General features: G+C 40.0%; 1 protein-coding gene across 4 annotated transcripts in view; it reads left to right on the top strand.

Annotated features, from left to right (window-relative positions):
* The window catches only part of grid2 (glutamate receptor, ionotropic, delta 2), a 2,248,146-nt gene that overhangs the window by 1,848,262 nt on the left and 376,072 nt on the right, over positions 1-23,812 (top strand). For all 4 annotated transcript variants that reach the window (XR_004560786.1, XR_004560787.1, XM_034170483.1 and 1 more), the window contains exons 10-11: positions 6,199-6,396; positions 20,598-20,910. Coding sequence is in view for 2 of the 4 variants with exons in the window: in XM_034170483.1 (XP_034026374.1) it covers positions 6,199-6,396; positions 20,598-20,910 (511 nt within the window). In the remaining 2 variants the exon portion in view is untranslated. The remainder of the gene's footprint in view (positions 1-6,198; positions 6,397-20,597; positions 20,911-23,812) is intronic.

A 23,812-nucleotide genomic window follows, 5' to 3' on the forward strand; every position in this document is an offset into this window, starting at 1 on the left:
AACAGGGCCTTTGTGGCAGCTGCCCCCAGGCTTTGGAACAGTCTTTCCTTCCATACTGGATCAACCCTGACCCTAGAGACATTTAAATCATCCCTAAAACCCACTTAACTCTCGTGTTTCCTAAATGAGGATATGAATCTTTGTGTTTTATTTCCTGCTGTATTTTTTTTTTTACTTATTAGAATAGAATAGAATAGAATAGAATAGAATAGAATAGAATAGAATAGAATAGAATAGGTCTTTATTGTTATTGTAATATATACAATGAAATTTTAAAATGCTCTCCAGTATTATTAGGTGTAACCTGGTGCCCACTTTTTGTATAGCACGTTGGTTGTTTTAAATGTTCTTATAAAGTTTGAGTTGAGTAAGCACACCAAGAGCATTTAACAATGACACAATGAAAACTAATTTGTGGTTGATTTTTACATTCATTTCATTGAAAAATGTTAAGTAGGTTGATTAAATGTGGGTCCCTTTGTAAATGCAAGTGGAGGAGGGAATTGCTGAAACCCTTCAAAACAAATTTTACTGCTTCAGACATTAAACGGACAAACATATTAAAAGTTTGCAGTAGCTTATTGTCCCTGTACGAGGTCTCTTAGATAATAAACCGACCCTTTTATTTTTTTTTTTAACTATATGGATTTGAATGACATGCGATTACACCAATCATGCTTGAACCCTCGTGCGCATGCGTGAGCCTGTGGGCAGGCCTTGAGTGAGATGTGGTCCCGCCCTCTCGGCTGAATTCCTTTGTTTCACACGCTGCTCGAGACGGCGCGCGTTGCTTTATCAAAATTTTTTCTGGACCTGTGAGGAATATCCGAGTGGACACTATTCCGAGAACTTAAGCTGGTTTCTGTGAAAAGTTTAACGGTCTGATGAGAGATTATGGGGTGTTTCTGTCGGTGTAAGGACTTCCCACGGAGCGGGACGTCGCGCAGCGCTCCCAGGCGACGTTGTCTGGCTGTTTCGAGCTGCAATCATCCTAATTTAATGTTCTGTTGACCCAGGACGTCGTGAGAGAACAGAGAAGATTAGAAGAGGCCGGCATGAGGAGTTTATGTGGACATTCCACTGTTAAAGGTCCTTTTGCCGAGTCGTTTCCGGCCGACGACGCAAATCTGTGTGCGCCGCGACCAGAAAAACACCTCCGGTGAAGGATCATTTGTAAAATTCAGGCGCTTTTGATGGCTTTCAACAAGTGAGTACTGAGAAATTGTTAACAGCTTGGGCATGTTCCAACTTGCCCGTTAAGATTCCAACGGAGGTGTTTTTCCTGCCGCGACCCCCCGCGGTCGGGTCCAGCCCGACATGCGACTCTGCCGCACGTTCTTTCATTACAAAATGACCGTTAACAATGGAATGTCCCGAATAAACTCCTCATGGCCGACTTCTCTGAAAGTTCTCTGGTCTCTGACGACTTACTGCGTCACAGAGCCTGAAATGTGGAAGTTTTCACTTGGAAACGGCGAGACGCTGCCGCCTCGAAGCGCAGATCGCCGTCAGGCGCCGTGGACCGTCCTTAAAGCGACACTACCAGACCAAAATCTCTCATCAGCCGTTAAAATTTTTACCGAAAACCAGCTGAATTATTGAATGGTGTCCACTCAGTTGTGCCTTACAGTTTTGAAAAATTTTTTATCAAACAAAGCAACAGTCTCTGAGCCATTCCTAAACAATGAAAAAAATCGACGAGCGTGTGGACGACTCCTCACTCAAAGACTGCCCACAGGCGAATGACGTAACCGACAGGCGTGAAAAAACTCTCGCATGCCCACGAGGGTTCAAGCATGTCTGATGTAATCACACGTGATTCAAATCCCTATTGGTTTTTGAAAAAATTAATAAGTCGGATACTTTTCTAATAGACCTCGTATATAGGGTGTACCAAAAAATCACATTTAAAACATTCAGTTTGACCTTAAATGCTACAGACTAATCACTTATGTTTCTTTTTTTACTTGCAGAGACCCTGAAGTTTATGTTGGATGCCAAGCAAGACTCAGGAAAATGCCAAGATTAACCATACTACAAGCAAACAAAAATGATGAGTTTTGGCACCTGACCAAGAGTGTCAAACAGGTGCAGCGACTTTATGCTAGACTGACAAAATGCAGGGCCAATATTGACATTGGTATGAAAAAACTTCAACCTTTCAGCTTTCGATCCAGCCATAAATTTATTTCCTAGACATATGCTTTGACCATTTTCTTTGCTGATAAAATGTTGCATATTTTTTTGGAACACCCGTTTTATTTTGGTGGCTCCTTGTTCACTGTAGCCTCAGTTTTCTCTTCTTAGCTGACATCAGCCACACCCAGTGTGCTGTTCTGTTGATTTTGCCAATCTACTTCGAGGTTCCACATGTTGAGCGTACAGAGAAGCTCTTCTTCATACCCTGATTGTAACAAATGGCTGTTTGGAGTTACTGATGCCTTTCTCTCAGGTTAAGCCAGTCTGGCCATTCTTTTACCACCAATGAGTCATTTTCACACAAAGAACCACCAAGCAGAGTTTTTCTTTTTAGGACCATTCTGTATCGACCGTACAGATTGTTGTATGTGACAAACCCAATAGATCAGCAGTTTGTGAAATACTCAAAACCACCCTATTTGCTCCAGTGCCCATGTCACGACACTGTCACTCGAATCATATTCTCATGTTTGCTTTTAGTTTCAGTAGATGATCTTGACCTTATCTACATCACGACATGCTTGATCACATTAAGTTTCTGTCATAGGATTGGTGGCTCAAATGCAGTATTTGCTTCAGTGAACAGTGAAACAGGTGTACCTAATTACATGGCTGGTAATTACCAGATGCTTTTATTACAACCCCTGGCAAAAATTATGGAATCACCGGCCTCAGAGGATGTTCATTCAGTTGTTTAATTTTGTAGAAAAAAAGCAGATCACAGACATGACACAAAACTAAAGTCATTTCAAATGGCAACTTTCTGGCTTTAAGAAACACTATAAGAAATCAAGAAAAAAAGATTGTGGCAGTCAGTATCGGTTACTTTTTTAGACCAAGCAGAGGAAAAAAATATGGAATCACTCAATTCTGAGGAAAAAATTATGGAATCACCCTGTAAATTTTCATCCCCCAAATTAACACCTGCATCAAATCAGATCTGCTCATTGACATTGACCCTATGCATGACATTGACCCTATGTGTTTTTTTGCAAGGAATGTTTTTGCAGTTTTTGCTCTATGGCAAGATGCATTATCATCTTGAAAAATTATTTCATCATCCCCAAACATCCTTTCAATTGTCCAAAATATCAACATAAACTTGTGCTTTTATTGATGATGTAATACAGCCATCTCCCCAGTGCCTTTACCTGACCTGCAGGCCCCCATATCATCAATGGACTGTGGAAATTTACATGTTCTCTTCAGGCAGTCATCTTTATAAATCTCATTGGAAAGGCACCAAACAAAAGTTCCAGCATCATCACCTTGCCCAATGCAGATTCGAGATTCATCACTGAATATGACTTTCATCCAGTCATCCACAGTCCACAATTGCTTTTCCTTAGCCCATTGTAACCTTGTTTTTTTCTGTTTAGGTGTTAATGATGCCTTTCGTTTAGCTTCTCTGTATGTAAATCCCATTTCCTTTAGGCGGTTTCTTACAGTTCGGTCACAGACGTTGACTCCAGTTTCCTCCCATTCGTTCCTCATTTGTTTTGTTGTACATTTTTCAATTTTTGAGACATATTGCTTTGAATTTTCTGTCTTGACGCTTTGTCTTCCTTGGTCTACCAGTATGTTTGCCTTTAACAACCTTCCCATGTTGTTTGTATTTGGTCCAGAGTTTAGACACAGCTGACTGTGAACAACCAACATCTTTTGCAACATTGCGTGATGATTTACTCTCTTTTAAGAGTTTGATAATCCTCTCCTTTGTTTCAATTGACATCTCTCGTGTTGGAGCCATGATTCATGTCAGTCCACTTGGTGCAACAGCTCTCCAAGGTGTGTTCACTCCTTTTTAGATGCAGACTAACGAGCAGATCTGATATGATGCAGGTGTTAGTTTTGGGGATGAAAATTTACAGGGTGATTCCATAATTTTTTCCTCAGAATTGAGTGATTCCATATTTTTTTCCTCTGCTTCGTCTAAAAAAGTAACTGTTACTGACTGCCACAATCTTTTTTTCTTGATCTCTTATAGTGTTTCTTAAAGCCAGAAAGTTGCCATTTGAAATGACTTTAGTTTTGTGTCATGTCTGTGATCTGCTTTTTTTCTACAAAATTAAACAACTGAATGAACATCCTCCGAGGCCGGTGATTCCATAATTTTTTCCAGGGGTTGTATACATCACTGGGATCATATATGATTGACATGTTGATTTTTATTTTTTCTTACTGGTGGTTGTTTCTTTTGATGTGTATGGTTTTCCTGTCTGTTTTTGTATTTTAGTGGTATGTATTATAAAGCACACTGAAATTTCTTATTTGAAAGTGCTTTATAAACAAATTATTATTACTATTAATCATGCTATTTATATGATTAGATTCAGTGGTGGGCACAGTTCCAGTAATCCACTAACCACTAATTATCAAAGATAATGTTTTCATTATCGGATTAGCTTTTCAGATAACTTTGAAAACCATCATCGGGCCACTTATCTTCGATAAGTTTTAGTCTGATAATTTTTAGACCGCTAACATATTTTTGCAGACGTGATAAACAAAGCTTAACAGTTACAAAAGTTTATGAAGTCTAAAATCAGTTGTGTACCTACCTGTTAAATGTTTTGTAGTAGATGTGCAGTTCTATCCTCTGCAAACAGAGAAGAGATGGTTCCAGAAGAAACTGTTCTATCCTCTGCAGGCAAAGGAGAATTAGTCACAAAAAAGCTCATTTCTTTAGACCCCATACTGATATGCTGGAAATATCACCTATTGTGTATGTTTTATGTAAAAATGCAGAAGCCCAGGTTGCTTCTCCATTATTTTCAACTGGAATCATTACAATTGATTCCTGTTTGCTCTTTAGAATCCTGCTTATGTCAAACACTTTCTGTCATCTTTGTTCCAGAGTAATATATATAAGATGTCTGAAATTCAGTTTGTGTTTATTAAATTCCATGCATCTTAAATGTAGCAGACATGGATTATCTAGAATTTTGTTTTGGCAAGTATTCACGGTCTCTACTGCCATCTACTGGTCAGTAGTGTTCATGGCAGTATTCGCCCTAAGTACTGAGCGTCTGGGCACCAGTAGATGGCAGTGTTCTATTTATTTTGACACCGGTTATATCAGACGGTTATCTAATTATCTAATTACAACTAATGACTTCTTTTTTTTTACAAATAAAAAAATGGCATATTTAACAAAGGCACATTTATATTTAAACACCAACACACAACTCACATTAATGTGTTGTTTTTACATAGAATGAATGAGTCAACCAATCAGTGTTAGTGATGGCACATTTTACCCATAATCCATTTGGCATCTGTCTGTGTTTTTTACAAAAGTTCAGAATTAGTGCATTATTTAACATTAAAAGATATATGTTATATTTTAACTTTGTACAAATGACAGAATTGACATTAATGGAGTTATTCTATCATTATTAATTTTATTTATAACTCAAAACCATAAGTCGACACTACTTTATTTTCCAAGACCTCCACCTCACGGCGTCACTGCTATTGAGTAGAGAGTTGAGCTTCGCTGCTCCGCTCAACTGCTTCTCTGCTGGAAGGTGTGTAGTAAACAATAGCTTCCAGCAGTGGGCAGGATGCACAAAGACAGAAGTGCTGACTCATTGTTTGGGTAAGTGATCGCCTTTGATGCTACCAGAAGCGATCGTGGTGTTAAAACTCAAAATCAACTTATTAGTAGTTGCAAGTGTACTGGAGACAATGCTGGAATTATCGGTTAGCTGTAGCTTCCGATAAATTTTTGGATGGTTTATCGGTTTAGCTTTATAAAAGATAACTTTTCAGTTAGCTGATTATCTGTTATCAAAGCTAACTTTTTGGTTAGCTGTGCCCACCACTGATTAGATTGCATCTGGACTGCATAATGTGATACACATTCTCACCAGTGTAATGGGCATTTGTGGCCATGTAATAGACATTTGTGTAATTGAGTGAATAAATGCTTGAATGACTGGACTGCTGATTGGGTGCTTAACTAACTTGACACTACCATTGATCTTTGTCTTGTAGGAGGAGCCGTTTGTGATGGTGTCAGAGAATGTTCTGGGCAAACCAAAGAAGTACCAGGGTTTCTCCATTGATGTTTTAGATGCTCTGTCCAACTACCTGGGGTTTAAGTATGAGATCTATGTTGCTCCAGACCATAAATATGGGAGCTTGCAGTCTGATGGGCATTGGAATGGACTGATGGGTGAACTCGTTTTTAAGGTGAGGAGAATAACATTTACACACGCACAAGCAGAAATATGAACATACATTATCACAACAAGAGCAAATGAACATACATTATCACAACAAGAGCAAAAGACTCAAACAGGGCACAACTGCTATGTCCGTATTTTTGTTGAAAATTACAAAAACGTGCATTGACATGAAATTAATTGATTTCCAAATGTTGTAACATACTGTACATGTATAATACGAATTACATCAACATTCTTTGGTATAAAATTAGTTGTGCTCCATCTTTGTTATTAAATCCACCAAGGACGTAATAAAATCATTGGCGTTTATTTATTTGTCTGTCGGTCTGTCTGTCTGCCTGTTAGCAGGATTACATCAAAACTACTGCAGGGATTTTGATGAAATTTTCACCACAGATAGATATTAGGGGATGGAAGATTCCATTGAATTTTTGAGGTGATCCAGATCCGGATTGGTGGACATCAGAAATCTCTGATTGCTCTTGTTATTGTATAATTTGTGATGATTGACATTCATGCATAACATTTTGCGTTAACAAAATATTTAAATCATTCTACTTCTAGTGAAAATGAAACCAATATTCTCTGCTACTTAGGATTTCAGCTGAAGAGCCTGCATCCAAATATAGTGCTGTACTAACAGTTACCTTTACAAGGCACAGGAAGAAAGTTTCATTGTCAGCTGAGAACATATTCAGTCTTGTTGCATTTTCTTGAGGACATTTTATGCGACACTTTGTTGATCAACCAATTTTCAATGTTATTGCTACTGTATCCTTGATAAGCCGTCAATCACTCAGTGTAGTTACATTATGTCATGTGGCTGAAATGAGTGCAAAAATGTAATAGAGGTTACATGCTCATTACAACACAAGGTCATCTTACACCTCTCTCACGCCTTGACGATTTAGCCAGCATATGCCGACCGTATTAAAAATGCTGGCATACGCTCGTATACGTCTGCGTTATGGGTAGGTTTTGTATAAGTTAAGAGCACGTTGAAGCATGCTGATATACATCGTAATACAGCAAATACATTGAAACATTTTGGCCATGCACAATATTTTTGATGCAGGCCAGCATATGTCTCATACACAGGGACATAAGTTGTAGGTAGGTTATGTGATTGTTGACAAACTTAACCTACCTACGTTATTGTTGACACACATAATCTGGAGTTGAAATACCTGCATTGACTGGCTGAACAACTGAAATCTGCAGTCCTCATGCGAACAGTTCAGGCTGTTACAAATATTAAAACCATTCATACATAAAGTCTTAATCTTACCTCTTACGTCGTTTCAGTCGGATTCATCATCACAGCCTGATGAAAACCTATCCACATAAAGCATCCTGATTTTGGAAAATGATGTGTAGGATTTTTAAAGAAGTCCCTCTGTAGTTTTTCTGCTCCTGGTGTGTTTCTCAGTCTGAACCAGAGAACACCTGCACTTTGTGCCACAAGAAGAAAATTAAGTTATTTTAAAAGTTGAAAGAGTCACAGCGCCTCATTCATTCATGTCAGCATTTATCAGAGGCATCAGTTGATTCTTCTGCATTCTGCACATGATGAAAATAAATCGTATGATCAATCAAGACAAAAATTAAATAAAAATTAAAAAAATGTTAAATTACTCTATTGTTTGGCCTCTGTGTCGAGGGGACAGGCTGTGTCACAGCACACGTGTGCTCCTCAACATGCATCGCCTGCCAAACAAAAGAGTTCTGCCAGCAGTGGAAACGCAAACCAAGAAAGACTTAACTGTTCCAATCCGTACCATATCCTGCAATACCGACCCAAACCGCTCAGTGGAAATGGAGCTATCAGCATAAGCTGGCTAAATTGTCGTGGTGTGACAGCAGCATAACGTATTTGACGTATCCAGCGTATTCATTGCATTTTTCATATGTCAGCATATGCTGGCTAAATCATCAAGGTGTGACAGGGCCCTAAGAAATACATTTCACCTGAAGAAAATGTTTCAATGTGAGAAAAACGTATGTTTTCACATGTAACCTCAAGAAATTAACAATTACAGAAATTGTAATAAATCCAGTGTGATCCATAGTGAAAGGCATGCTGGTGAGTGGAGGGCATGTACCATAGGGGATGTACCACTACATTTTAATGAAGCAGCTATTATAATACATATATTACACTGTACATGCCAACAATATGTAGAAAAGAAGAAGCTGCTATGGACACAGTCATGTGATTGCTGTCACTCATGCAAAGTGAAATTAAAGTTTGAGTCTCATCACAGCATCCAACCACCCATGTGTATCCAATGATTCTCTTAAACTGGGAGGGGTGTTCATGTTCATGTTTGTTCAAAAGCATGTATTAGAATTGGGTCGCCATCGTGACTGACTTTAATTCACTTTTTAAAGTGGAACAGACAATTATTCACTAACTACTGCAGCATGTAGTCTAAAGTGGATGAGCTTCAAGCTTGAAGTGTCTGATGCATTGCAGCTGTCTGCCACTTGAGAAGCCTGAATGAAAAGTGGAGTCGAGCATTTTAGCCCATAAATTTGAATCTCAGAAGATAGACATTATTATTTGAGGCCAATAATTTGTTGCAGATGGACTTTAACTGATGCAGCAGCATGTATATATGCAAGAAATTATACAGTTCCTCTGGCAGTGCTGATGGTGGAAAAGTTACCTGCACAGAGTGCAATAATGTGCAGTAACATCAAAGTTAGGTTACACACTCCAAAAACTAAAAATATGCAATTTCCACAAAATTATAAATAAATGCAGGTATTACAGGGGTAAAGGTTGTGTACATTTGCTAAAATTATACTTTATATATTGAGAGAGTGAGAGAGCAGCAATTACCCTAACCCCATGATTAAATGAATTCTATTTACAATCTCCATTAAAAGAATAGACAGTTTTTGTTTTAAACAGACATTATTTATTTGATAGCATTAATAAAGCTTTGGTTTATTTCTTTATATCACATTATGCTGAAGTAAGAACCTGTTGGCTGATGTGTACCAGCTGTTTCATTTGTGTTTTACAAACATGAGCTGCATTAATCTCTTAATTCATCTGCTCACACATCACAGATTATCAAGTGCATTCACATTCATGCTGTAAGGTCAGCTGAGTAACAGCATCCAATCATATTAAGCAGTAGATCTGAACTAGAGATGGGCAAGTCCTGATTCACTCGGATCATTCACCCTGATCCAATTACTAAGCTGTGAGTCACAGGTCTGTAGTCCCCATTAACCACGACCGGTTTCCTACCACAACTGTTGCTAGCACCAGGTGAAATATCCGCCTGGAGTCTGGGCTCATGTAGCTCACAGATTCACTAAGTGGATCAGGCACACTTCCTCATCACAGATCATAGCAGAATAACATTCATTGATATTGATTGGCCATAAAGTCCAAACTTGCGACTCATGGAATTTCAAGAATAGATGGAAGATCACAAAATCACTCACAGGACTTGGGTGTTAAAATTCACACAGTGCACAGACTGAATAAATTGCAGATTTGACAACTTCAGTCAAGTGTGACAAATATTTAAACTCACTTATTTAGTTTGAAAAGACAAACATTTTAGATGGCGCTTTTATTTTTATCTGTGTTGCCTCATAGTACAACTTCAGAAATTTTAAGCAGATGTTAAATCAAATGTTTAGTGTCTTCAGTCAAAATTACAGACACAACTCTGCACTTTATTTACTTGTAGTTGGAGACAGTGGGCTTTGTCTTTCATCTGTAGGATTTCTGTAGGCTACTCGATAATTCAGACTCAAGTGAGTGAAAGATTTTCTAAAACCCAGATCCATTTTTTGAGTGACTCGGAAACACTCAGATGGATAAAATGAATCAAGTTTGCCATCTCGAATTGGAAGTGCTCTATCTAATGTCTGTTTTTTTTGGTTTTGTTTTTCTTCTCACTATCACCTTCATCCCACTGCAGTGGAAACTCCCTCCTCCTCCCCAGTCTCCTCCTTACATAATTTAAACGATAGAGCGATTGTTTATGGGATAAGCTGTTCTTGTGTTTAGCTAAATGCAGGAGGATTATGTAGCTGTCTGGGTAGAATTCTCAATGCTGCTCTGATTTTTTGAGAGATCTTTAATTGTCTTAATCCCTCTAAGAGCAGAGCCAAATTTAAATGCACAACCATTTGCTGTAAAGGGCCAATTAGCTGACACAAGTGTCAGACAGAACTGTAATTCTACAAGATGTATGATTACACCTACATTTAGGAGCACATGCAACTAAAAAAAATCCCTTCAGATGCGGTAACTTTGCTGTTGGTGGACTTAATTGCAGGAATATGTGGGCTGTATAGTCGCTTCAAGGTGACACAAGAAAAGTGCATGCTGATAATGCTTCCCTTGAAAGAAAGTTGCCAAATTAAAGCCACCCAGGCCACAATCTTCGCGTATGTCTGTGTCAGGAAGGGCATCCAAAAAAACCTTTGCCAAATCCACATGTGGATACGCAACCCAATCTCACATCATTTCGTGATGGCATCACGAAAAGTACTTTAATCTATGGGTTGTGATACAGTCATGAAAAGTGTCACATTTTCACCATGGAAGCATGAAATCATTTCATGACGGGAGCACAAAATGCGGGGTCTGTGGGGGTTAGGGTTTGAGTTAGGGGAAGGGAGAGGGAGAGGGTTAGGTTATGGTTATGGTTAGAGTTAGGGTTAGGGGAAGGGGTCGGGTTAGAAATAATAACATTAAATGAAAATATGACTCATTTCGTTATAGGAGCATGATAAAAAAGTGTGAGACTGGGCTGGGATACATGCAGGATTTAGTGTGAGAAACAAGAGCCATAAGTAAGAACAAATAAAACAACCAATAACCAAGAGCAGCCAAAAGAAAAAGAAAAAAAAAACTATCTCCAGCACACTGAGTTGGAGCCGCAAAAAACAGATTAAATCTGTTTGCACATGCAGTTGCTAAGTGATGATCCATGACAACATTCTTTAAGCCCCCGTCACACAGCAAGAATGTACAGGAACCAGGCCGAAAGAGCAAATATTACCATCATTGGACGCAGTCGGAAGGAAAAGAGGTGTGGTCAGCAGTGTCAGAACGCATCCGAATTACCTCGTCCACACCTGCACGATGGCATCCAAAGAGCATGTAGACAACAGTTGACAGTTTAGATGACATAGACTGCCATCAGACAGCCATAAAAGGTGCTGAAGACTGCCCGATGTCCAAACGTCTGGATGGCAAACACAAGACCGGAGTGGGAGGCAGTGCACGAGGCACGCGGGGGCTGAAAGTATCACTCAGCTCTGTGTGTGTGTGTGTGTGTGTCTGTAAAGGCTGCATGAGCCACTAAGTGTGTGCGTGCCACTGGACACCTTTGCTGAAAGTTTGCTGGCAGCGGGCCAAGTAGTCACACATGCGTCAGACGCAGCCAGCAAACTTTAATTTCTTTTTCTTTTTTGCTCACTTCAGGAGCACAACACAACTATACATGATGTATATATATATATATATATATATATATATATATATATATATATATATATATATATATATATATATATATATATATATATTGTAGATATAGATATAGATATAAATAGACAGACACTTCAATTTGCAGCGTGTTAACTCGGTTTGTGTGTGATTACGTGGCGCGGTGTGTGCGCATAATTGCAGCCAGTCATGGACGCGTAGGTAGAGAGCTTTGTGGGTAGTCCCACAAGGAAGAAGCTTGAGGTTTTCGTCAAAGATAATCTGCTGGTAATTGTAGCTCATTTTGACATTCCAGTTACAAGCCGGGATAAAAAGGAAGCTATTAAACAGCAAATTGATGACGCATTGGTCGCAAAGGGTGTGTTTTTTCCTTCTACGTCAGATAGTGAAAAGGATGTGGATAAATATTTTGTTATGTTTGAGCGCGTGGCGTCAATGTTAAAGTGGCCGAGGGAGGTTTGGCCGTTGCTGCTGCAATGTGTGCTTACAGGTAAAGCTCAGGAGGCACATGCTTCATTGTCACTAGAAGACAGTTTCATTTATGACAAAGTGAAAACCGCCGTGGAGAGAGCGTATGAGCTTGTGCCAGAGGCATACAGACAAAAATTTCGGCATCATAAAAAAACTTGATCATCAAAATTATGTGGAGTTTGGACTTGACAATACTGCGTTGTTTGATTGTTGGTGCACTGCGCAAAATGTTAAAAATTTTGATCAGCTGCGAGAGCTAATTTTGATGGAAGAGTTTAAGAACTGTGTACCAGAGAGGATTGTAACTTATATCAGTGAGCAAAAGACTGTGAATGTTTCAGATGCTGCTATTTTGGCGGATGAGTACGTATTGACTCATAGGTTTTTTTCACAAAATGTGACTCCAAACCTGAGTCTTGGTTCCAGTGTGCCAAGAGAGGGGCACTCGGAGGGCTCTGGTCGGTCCAGTTGGGTGAAACAGGGGGATGTAAAAAACTCTGTTTTGCGTGATAGTGATCGGGTGTGTCATTATTGTCACAAGCGTGGGCACATTAAGGCAGATTGTGCTCTGCTAAAGTCAAGAACATCTCTTAAGCCTAAAGGAGTAGGTTTAGCTGCACCGGTGCATAATGCTGTGGAACGTAAGGCTCTGAACCATGTGACTCATTTTTGCCTTTCATTCGTGAGGGGTTTGTCTCACTGGTGGGGGATGACAAAATGTGCATGTCACAATTTTGCGTGACACAGGGGCGTTTGACTCATTTATCTGAGCTGATGTGTTGCCGCTGTCTGAGGAGTCGGAGAGGGGCACACGGGTTCCAGTTCGAGGGATGGGTCTTAATGTGCTCTTTGTGCCATTGCATAAAGTGTCACTTGACTGTGAACTGTTCAGTGGGCATGCAGTTTTGGATGTTCGTCCTGCATTGCCAGTGGAAGGTGTCTCCATTATCTTGGGTCATGGTTTGGCTGGTGCGTGTTTGTGGAATGACATTGCTGGGTCAGCTGTGCAGGAGGTAGAACCAGTTCCTTGTTTGTTTCCTCAGACTGATGGGTGCAGTGAGCAGTTCCCCCAGGTGTTCACTGCGTGTGCAGTTACTCAGGCTATGACACGGAATAAGGTTAAGAAGTGGAAATGTGAAAAAAAATGTTCATGTACCTCTGTCTGATTTTCCTGTGTCTTTGTCTCACAGTGAGCTGGTGGCGGAGCAACATGCTGACGTGTCTTTAAAAGGCCTTTTTGATCAGGTGCGCACAGCGAGTGACATTCTGGATTGCGCGTGTTTGTACTTTCTTCAGGATTCACTGTTTGTGAGAAAATAGTTGCCCCATGCGGGTATTGTCGGTGATCCTGTGTTTCAAATCGTGGTGCCCTGTAAATTTCGCGCTGCTGTGCTAAAAGTTGCACATGATAAGTCTGGACATTCCGGGGTGACCAAAACGTATGACCGGGTCCTGAAACATTTTTTTTCGCTGCGTCTAAATAAGGACGTTTCTGTATACATTAAAACACGTTATGTGTGCCAGCTTACTGCTAAGCCTAATCAAGTGTTGAAGCCAGTTCCACTGAATCCAATTGCAGTTACATCTGAGCCATTTGAGCATTTGATAATTGATTGTGTTGGGCCTTTGCCTCGGTCATGGTCTGGGTCATCGTATTTGCTCACAGTGATGTGTCAGGCTACACGGTATCCACCAGCTTATCCATTGCGGACGATAACTGCTAGGGCAGCGGTGCAAGTGCTTACTCAGTTTTTTTCTGTGTTTGGCATTCCGAAAGTCATACAGTTGGATCAGGGCAGTAATTTTACATCTCATTTGTTTGGCCAGGTCTTGAAGCAGCACAGAGTGGGGCATATCAAAGCAACGGCTTTCCATCCTGAGTCGCAAGGCGCTTTGGAACGTTTCAACCAGTCCTTGAAGTTGCTGTTGCATGCTTACTGTACTGAGTTGGGTGGCGACTGGGAAGAAGGTTTGCCTTGGCTGATGCTGGCTGCTCGTGAAGTAACTCAAGAGAGTACTGGGTTCAGCCCAAATGAGTTGGTCTTTGCACATACAGTGAAAGGTCCTTTGGCTGTCGTGGCAGACAGTTTAAAGGAGCCAAATCCACCTAAAAATCTGATAGACTATGTCAATGGATTCAGACGGCGGTTGTACATTGCAAGAGATTTGGTCAAGTTAAAAATGACCGCGGCACAGAATAAAATTAAATCTCTGTTTGATAGACGTTCGGAGGTGTATTCATTTTTGCCGGGTGACCAAGTGTTGGCTCTTTGTCCGGTTATCACATCACCTTTTCAAGCAAAGTTTAATGGTCCTTACACTGTGCTTGAACAACTTTCTGATCAACATTATTTAATCTCAATGCCTGAACGCAGGAAAAAGCAACAAGTGTGTCATGTCAATTTGTTGAAACCTTACTATTCCAGAGAAGTGTTACATCCAACGGAGGATGCTGAGGTTTTTGCGGTATGTATGGCAAGTAGATCTGGTGGGACACTTGACAGTTATGGTACCTTGGCCAGCTCACTGCCGCTGACCGTGGGAAGTGACAGTGAAGTGGGTACTTTGGACAGTGCTCTTATACAGGGACGTCTTAAGAACTCAGAGGTTTTGTCAAACTTGGATGTGTTGCTTGGTCAACACCTTGTGTTTTTGTTCTGATTTTCGGAAGCTTAATGCTGTTACAAAACCAGAATGTTTTCCTTTGCCGAAAATGGATGATTGCGTGGACCAGGTGGGTTCTGCCAAGTTTGTGAGTAAATTTGATCTCTTGAAGGGCTACTGGCAAGTGTTGTTGTCTAAGCATGCACATGAGGTCTCTGCGTTTATTACTCCGTCAGGCTTGTTTTCCTACACAGTGATGCCTTCTGGACTTAGAAATGTGCCAGCTCCGTTCCAAAGGTTGATGAATGCTGTTGTGGGCGACATGTCTGGTTGTGCAGTGCATTTGGATGACGTGGTTGTTTATTCTGACACCTGGGAAGAGCATTTGGAGTGCATGGAGGAGCTTTTCACTCGTCTGGCGGGGGCGAGGCTGACTGTCAATCTTGCAAAATATGAGTTTGCAAGAGCAACTGATACCTACTTGGGTCGTGTAGTTGGTCAGGGGGAAGTTCGCCCTGTGACAGCTAAAGTTCAAGCCGTTGAGGAATTTCCAGTTCCTAGCACTAAAAATAACTTATGCATTTTTTTGGATCTGGTTTCTTATTATCGTTGTTTCTGTACGAACTTTTCCTTAGTGGTTGCGCCGTTAACTAAGTTGTTGCGCAAAGACGCTAAATTTGTCTGATCTTCCCTTTGTCAGCAGGCATTTGAGAGTGTAAAGAAGCTCCTCTGTGCAGATCCGGTGTTCGTCGCCCCACATTTAAATGAACCATTTCAGCTGTACGTGGATACAAGTCACGTGGGGACTGGAGCGGTCCTGATGCAGTTGGGTAATTCTGGTTTGGACAGACCTGTTAGCTATTTCTCAAAGAAATTTGATAAACATCAGCTAAATTATTCAACTGTCGAAAAAGAGACACTTGCATTGATTTTTGGCCCTAAAACATTTTGAAGTGTACTTATGTGGCGGTGCCAAAATCACCATATATACTGATCATAACCCCTTAACGTTTTTGGCCGCTGTTAAGGTGGCTAATCAGTGTTTGGTTCGGTGGTCTTTGTACCTCCAGATGCATAATTTGGACATAAAACACATTAGGGGGGCCGAAAATTTGGTAGAGGGATGCGTTGTCGTGCACCCTTCTATAGAAGCTGCATGGCACAGGGTCCTGGAGGGGGGTGTAGCGGCTCCCTCCAGCCATCCTACTGTGTTTATGTCTGTGTGTTGTGAGGTCCTGGCCACCAGGAGGCGCTGGTGTGGTCCCTTGCCTGGGAGTATAAAAGGAGGGGTTTCTGCCTCCTTTGGCTGCGGCTCCTCCTGCTTCTTCTCCTTCCTCCTCTGGACCGCGGCTGGGAGAGCAGCCGCGCACGTTCCTGGCTGAGCTTTTCATCTCACTGTGCCTTCTTTCTTTTCCTTTTTCTTATTTTAACAATAAATATTGGTTTTAAAAACCCTGTTGCTCTCGTGTGTGCCACAGTTTTGTTGCGGCTTGTGAGCCAAGTCATAACAGTGTGCACAATAAATTCAAATTCAAAATTCAATTAATAAAATTGTTTTGTGATGAAAAATGTCCATTCCTACATTGAAAAAACACTGCACCATTCCTAAAGAAAATAATCCCTGCATGTGTTTTTCCATGATTATTTTTGTTTTGTTTTTTGGCTCTAAGAATAAATACAAATAAAAAGTTTTTTTCAGGTCAACAGGGCCATTCTTTTAGAGTTTTTGAGCCTTTACTGGTGTCTTTGCCCGAGCTTCTGCCGCTAACAGATGCTGCAGCTGAGGGAATCCTCTTGTAGCAGGCAGAGAGAGGTGACAGACAATCTGACCTTTTCTAGTCTCTGGAGGAGACTCATTGGTAAAATTCTCATTTATATAAATTCTCACCAAGAATTTATAGTTTCAGAAAGTGGTCGAATGGTGTGTTAATAAAAACATGATGAAAGTTACACCTAGACACGTTGGCACGTCCATGGACCCCAGAGGTTCAAAGCACTATCCCTTTTAGATCATAGCTTACTTTCAGTGTGAGATGTTTCTTCTTTAATAGAAACAACAAAACAAGAAGTGACACTCAGGGAGTGCAACCCTGCCCTTCCATGTTTGACAAAAAGGCATGTAAATTCATTCTTTATGATTGAGTGATACCATGATATAATTATCTGTGGGTCCTTGACATTTGATCAGTTATGAACAAAAGCAGACTTTTTTTTATCCTTGACAAACATACAACCCTTCTACTATGTTTATTTCATATTGGTCACTGGCTCCATATTAAGTTTAACATTTATGACCTTGAATTTGACCTTTTAAAGTCACCCAACATTAAAGATTATGTGACCAATACACATGGATGGATACACAAGAATGAAAACAATGCCCCCGCATGTACTACCTCGCAGACGTGTACAAAGATAAATGGAATCTCATCAACACAAACGCAGCTTTCTTGATGTTGAGGCAGTCATCTCTAAGCTGGTTTTTAATTACCTCTTGGGATAAGATGTTCCCGCTTTTATCTTCAACAGGTCAAGAATCTTATTATTGAATCTACTATGTCTTCCATGCATTTTCTTCATTGTTTTCGTTTTGCCTGCTGTCTGGCTTGAACATGCCGTCACACTTGGGTCTCCTTCTATTGACCATGTTTATGTGTGTGTCTTCGTATGTGTGCTTAGAATTTGCATTTCATCCAATGCTTCAGCTGACAAAATAATAGTAAAATGCACAGAGCACAATGTGTATTTATGCTTTCTTCTTGCAAACGCGCTGTAAATAACTAATAGTCCACAAATAATTTATTTTTCCCACGTGTATGACAAGCTTGAGCTCACCAGACAGCTGACTATATCAGATTATTATGAGCTCAAATCTAAGCAGAGGTGGGACGAAGTCACTGTCAAGTCATTCTCAAGTCATGAATTGCCAAGTCTCAAGTCAAGTCTCAAGTCAGCTTGCAAGCAATTGATGGTCATTATGACTTGTGACTTGCTGATTCATGACTTGAGAGTGACTTGCTGGTGACTCCGTTCCACCTCTGGCTCTAAGCTTTCCTACTGATGAACTGCAGTGGTCAACATAACTGTGCTCACAAACACTGTACATACAGATGTGCACGTATTGCTTGGGTGTCTCAATCAGCAGATGTTCTGCAGGATTTCTCCTAATGTGCTTCTCATTGTGCATGTGACAATTTCTGCACATTTAAGCACTTTGTTTCCTCACTCAACTGTGAAATTAGCAAATTTTGTTTGCCTACATTTGATTGAATTGTGTGTGTGTGTGTGTGTGTGTGTGTGCGTGTGCTCCCATATGCTAATGTATGCATGTAAACAGTGGCTGATAGACTGCAAATTTATGAACTTGGCTGAATATTGCAGAAATCTGTTCATAATGCGTGTCCTTTCTTGCATCAGCATAGATTTCAAACAGATTATTTTTGCATATTCATTACTATATAACAGCATCTTAAATACTTGTTAAAGTATTAGCATTTAAGATGTGATGCAGCTGCTAGCCAAGCGCTGGGGACGGGAAACATCTTAATTAGCCATCATTGTTTCTGCATTTACGCTAAGCTCAGCGTGTTTTTCTTGGCAGTATTCTCACTGACAGCTGTTTTCCACTTCAAGTCTTTCCATATGAATAATGAAGACAGACACTTGTTGCCTTAAAATTTCGAAGATGCTTTAGTGATGTGAAAGTCACTAAATGTTGCTGATGCATGCGTACACACACAGCAAGATTTAACAGCAAGGCAATTTGTCCTCACACACACACACACACACACACACACGCACACACACACAGAGGTGCTCATATGTGATATAAAAGCCTGATTATGTGACCATTTGCTTATGGGTTTGTGCTTTGATATTCAGTAATAATCACAGTCAATGTCAGTGTCTTATAAAAAATAAATTATTTCCATAAAGCCAATTTATAAAATGTGTAATTTCCATAAACATGACAAACATATTACAAGTTTGTGCATCTACCTGTTTATATGATTTCACACTCTGTTATCATCCCAGCTAACACAACTAATTGAAGTGCAAATTGGAAAAGAAAAAGAATAAAATTCCATGTAGCGTTCACAATTCCTCTCATCCCTCCGTGTTTGTGTTTGTGCTTCTGTGTTTTGTTGCCAAGTTATTTTCCAAGATAGAAGTTTTAATAAACCTCAACCAAACACATTATTAAACTAGAAGCACTCGGAGAGCGCGAACCTCCGCCAAGGCCATAGGGTCACTGATGTCACATGGAATACCCTTTGGCAAGGAGACTTAGTCCACGTCGTTTCACGCATCTACCGTCATGTTTCAGATTCAGTGGTTAACCCTCTGGGGTCCGAGGGCATTTTTTGGACAGTTCACTCACCTGGCGTAAATGTTTTATTAGTGCTGTTAACAGCTCTCCCTGCATCCCACAATCAAGTTTTATGTCTTTTTTTTTCAGGATAACCTGTACTTTCAAAATATATATGCTATAGTTGTGTTTTATAAGTGTAATAAAGATTTACAATCAGAAATAAGAAAGGAAAAAGTAAAGCGGAAATAATTTTCCACAAACATTTATTCAGAACACAAAGTAAACTATAATAAACTAGTAACACATCACTTCTAAAAGCAATCTTTGGTGTGTCACGTGAGATGAATCTGCTCTACGATTGGATTTTGGAAAACCATGTGACGGTGAACCAATTCAGATTGGACACTCACATTGCTCACGTCATCACACAGCTTCTATGAGGAGTAAAAAGATGGTGGACGGTGGCTTTTCAGTTAACTTTTCAGCCAAAAAAAGTAAGTTTCTATCTCATATCATTAAAAAGTTATTTATAATTTAGTAAAACTTGGCATCGGCCCCAGAGGGTTAAACCCTTAGATCTTCAGCAAATGTGTTTATAAAGAGAAACTGCATGAAGTTTTGTTTTTAATTTTCTAATAACAAGTTTATTCAATGAGGAGAAACAAAGGCTAAATTATTGCTGTGATGTAACTTAATTTTTGTTCAGCCTTTGTAACCCGTCTTCATGAAGTTAGATGCAAAAATGTTGAAATGGGCCCTATCCTGCAATGATAAAGAATCCTAAAAGAAAATACTGGATCCGGATTGTGTTCCGAATCATTACCAAAATTTAATGACTTCTAAGTTAGGCCAAGATACACAGCTGGTAAAACGTTCATTGAAATCTGTTGAGGATTTTTTGAGTAATCCTGCCAACCAACCAACCGACCAACCAACAAACAAACGGACGTGACCGAAAACATAACCTCCTTGGCGGAGGTAAAAATGGCATGTTACTGTGACCAGTGACCAAAAAACAACAACATCAACATCAACCCACCACTTCAACCCTGTCACACTCAGCCACATTTCCATAACACTAACCCCTCCCCTCTGGCTATGACGAAGTCCTTACTAACGCACTCTGATCACCTACCCATTGCTTAGGTGATTTTAGGAAAGTAAATAGTTCAGGAAAACTGTAAAAACTTTACATCTCTTGTATTTTACATGAATGTAAGACACAACAGCAGTAGTTTTTGGTGTAAAAAAATCCACATTTTCCAACTTTATCCTCTCCTACACATTTTCAGCGCTGACAGATCTCCTCTTTTCTCACCTCTGCCTTTCACAGCGAGCTGATGTGGGACTGTCTGCCCTGACCATCACACCCGAGCGAGAGAGCGTTGTGGATTTCACCACTCGCTACATGGATTATTCTGTGGGCGTTCTGCTGCGCAAGGCTGAACGTACTGTGGACATGTTTGCCTGCCTCGCGCCCTTCGACCTGTCACTGTGGGCATGCATTGCAGGCACTGTGATCCTGGTTGGTCTGCTGGTGTACCTACTCAACTGGCTCAACCCACCCCGACTGCCCATGGGATCTGTGTCATCAACAACACTATATAACTCCATGTGGTTTGTGTACGGCTCTTTTGTACAGCAAGGTGAGTACGGAAAGTGATGCTACAGAAGGATGTATGGTGAATGAATGAACTCTTGCATGACATTAAGGTGACAGATTACCACGGCTCGAGGAAGTCACTATATGCTGTAGATAGAGGTATAGAGGTATAGTTGTCACCTTACAACAGCAAGCACATTATGAAAGAAAGAGAACATTTAACATGAATACATAAAGTTGGTGATGAGTGAATGAAGTAGTCAGTGTTGTTCAGTCGTTTGTAATCTTTTAATAGAGCAAGCCAGCTGTATCATTCCTTCATTTCATTAGTTTGTCTTACACACAACATACAACCCCAATTCCTATGAAGTTGGGACGTTGTGTAAAATGGAAATAAAAGCAGAATACAATGATTTACAAATCCTCTTCAACCTATATTCAATTGAATACACCACAAAGACAAGATATTTAATGTTCAAACTGATAAACTTTATTGTTTTTGTGCAAATATTTGCTCATTTCGAAATGGATGCCTGCAATACGTTTCAAAAAATTTGGGACAGTGGTATGTTTATCATTGTGTTACATCACCTTTCCTTCTAACAACACTCAATAAGTGTTTGGGAACTGAGGACACTAATTGTTGAAGCTTTGTAGGTGCAATTCTTTCCCATTCTTGCCTGATGTACGACTTCAGTTGTTCAACAGTCTGGGGCCTCTGTTGTCATATTTAGCGCTTCATAATGTGCCACACATTTTCAATGGGCAACAGATCTGGACTGCAGGCAGGCCAGTCTAGCAGCCAAACTCTTTTACTATGAAGCCACGCTGTTGTAACACATGCAGAATGTGGCTTGGCATTGTGTTACCGAAATAAGCAGGGACGTCCCTGATAAAGACGTTGCTTGGATGGCAGCATGTGTTGCTCCAAAACCTGGATGCACCTTTCAGTATTGATGGTGCCATCACAGATGTGTAAGTTGCCCATACCTTGGGCATTAACATACCCCCATACCATCACAGATGTTGGCTTTTGAACTTTGCGCTGGTAACAATCTGGATGGTCTTATTCCTCTTTTGTCCGGAGGACACGACGTCCATGAATTCCAAAAACAATTTGAAATGTGGATTCATCAGACCACAGCACACTTTTCCACTTTGCATCTGTCCATTTCAAATGAGCTTGGGCCCAGAGAAGGTGGCGGCATTTCTGGATGTTGTTGATGTATGGCTTTCACTTTGCATGGTAGAGTTTTAACTTGCGCTTGTAGATGTAGCGACTAACTGTTTTAAATGACAATGGTTTTCTGAAGTGTTCCTGAGCCCATGTGGTAAGATCCTTTACACAGTAATGTTTGTTTTTAATGCAGTGCCGCCTGAGGGATCGACGGTCATGGGCATTCGATGTTGGTTTTCGGCCTTGACACTTCCGTGTAGAAAGTCATCCAGATTCTCTAAATCTTCTGATTATACTATGAACTGTAGATGATGGAATTCCTAAATTCCTTGCAACTGAATGTTAAAAAACATTGTTCTGAAACTGTTGGACTATTTTTTCATGCAGTCGTTCACAAAGTGGTGATCCTTGCCCCGTTTTTTGCTTGTGAACGGCTGAGCCTTTTGGAGATGCTCCTTTTATACCCAATCATGACACTCACAATTAATGTCCTCGGTTCCCAAACACTTATTGGGTGTTGTTAGAAGGAAAAGGTGATGTAACACAGTGGTAAACATACCACTATCCCAGCTTTTTTAAAATGTGTTGCAGGCATCCATTTCAAAATGAGCAAATATTTGCACAAAAACAATAAAGTTTATCAGTTTGAACATTAAATATCTTGTCTTTGTGGTGTATTCAATTGAATATAGGTTGAAGAGGATTTGCAAATCATTGTTTTCTGTTTTATTCACATTTTACACAACGTCTCAACTTCATTGGAATCTGGGTTGTACAATGGCATGGAGCACAGACAAACAACAAACCTAATATGAGAAACAACAAAAAAGAAACGAGGGGCACACAGTCATAGATTATTCAGTGATATCATATAATATAGTTCTGTGTGGCATTAATGTATGATTAATTCTCTCTAAAATGTTACAACTTTATCCTTGATGAACACAGCCCATTCACTATGCTCAGTAAACTTTGGGAAGTAAATGTACATTTGATCCCACTGCAAATAGTGTTAACTCTTTCATATGTTGAAATCAAGGTGGTCAACTCAAAAGAGTAATTTTTACTGTGATAGATGATGTCTGGAGTGGGGCAAAATGTAGTAAATGTCACTTTGCAAAGTTTACTGTTTGTTTCAATACAGATTGGCTGAAAACAGTTTGAATTCAACATTTAGTAACTTGATTTTGAAATTTCATTCTTGGTCAGCATTCCAATGACCAATAGAAAGGGGATATATGACATCTTCTGAGTGTTTAATACAACCTAGTAAACATATGGGTAGCTTTATAAAACTTTTTGAAGTACCCATTCTAAATGAGGCTGACCTTTCAAGGCCACTCAAGATCAAATTTCCAATGGCCAGTAGAAAGGTGGTACATGACAATATGAGTGTTTAGTAGTCACAATCGATGTAGCCTCATCCAGTTCTTTGAAGCAGTCATTGTAAATGGTACAAGATTAAAGGTCGTATTAATAATAGGAATGTGATATGACTTCCTATGAGTATTTAATTTTAACTATGGGTGTATGCCTAACTAGCTCCCCAGAATAGTCTTTCAAAATATCCCCTATATCAAACAATCAATTTCAATCAATTTTATTTATATAGCGCCAAATCACAACAAACAGCTGCCCCAAGGCGCTTTATATTGTAAGGCAAGGCCATACAATAATTACGTAAAAACCCCAACGGTCAAAACGACCCCCTGTGAGCAAGCACTTGGCGACAGTGGGAATGAAAAACTCCCTTTTAACAGGACGAAAC

The sequence above is a fragment of the Thalassophryne amazonica genome, chromosome 5 (assembly GCF_902500255.1).
Source record: "Thalassophryne amazonica chromosome 5, fThaAma1.1, whole genome shotgun sequence".
Lineage (NCBI taxonomy): Eukaryota > Metazoa > Chordata > Actinopteri > Batrachoidiformes > Batrachoididae > Thalassophryne > Thalassophryne amazonica.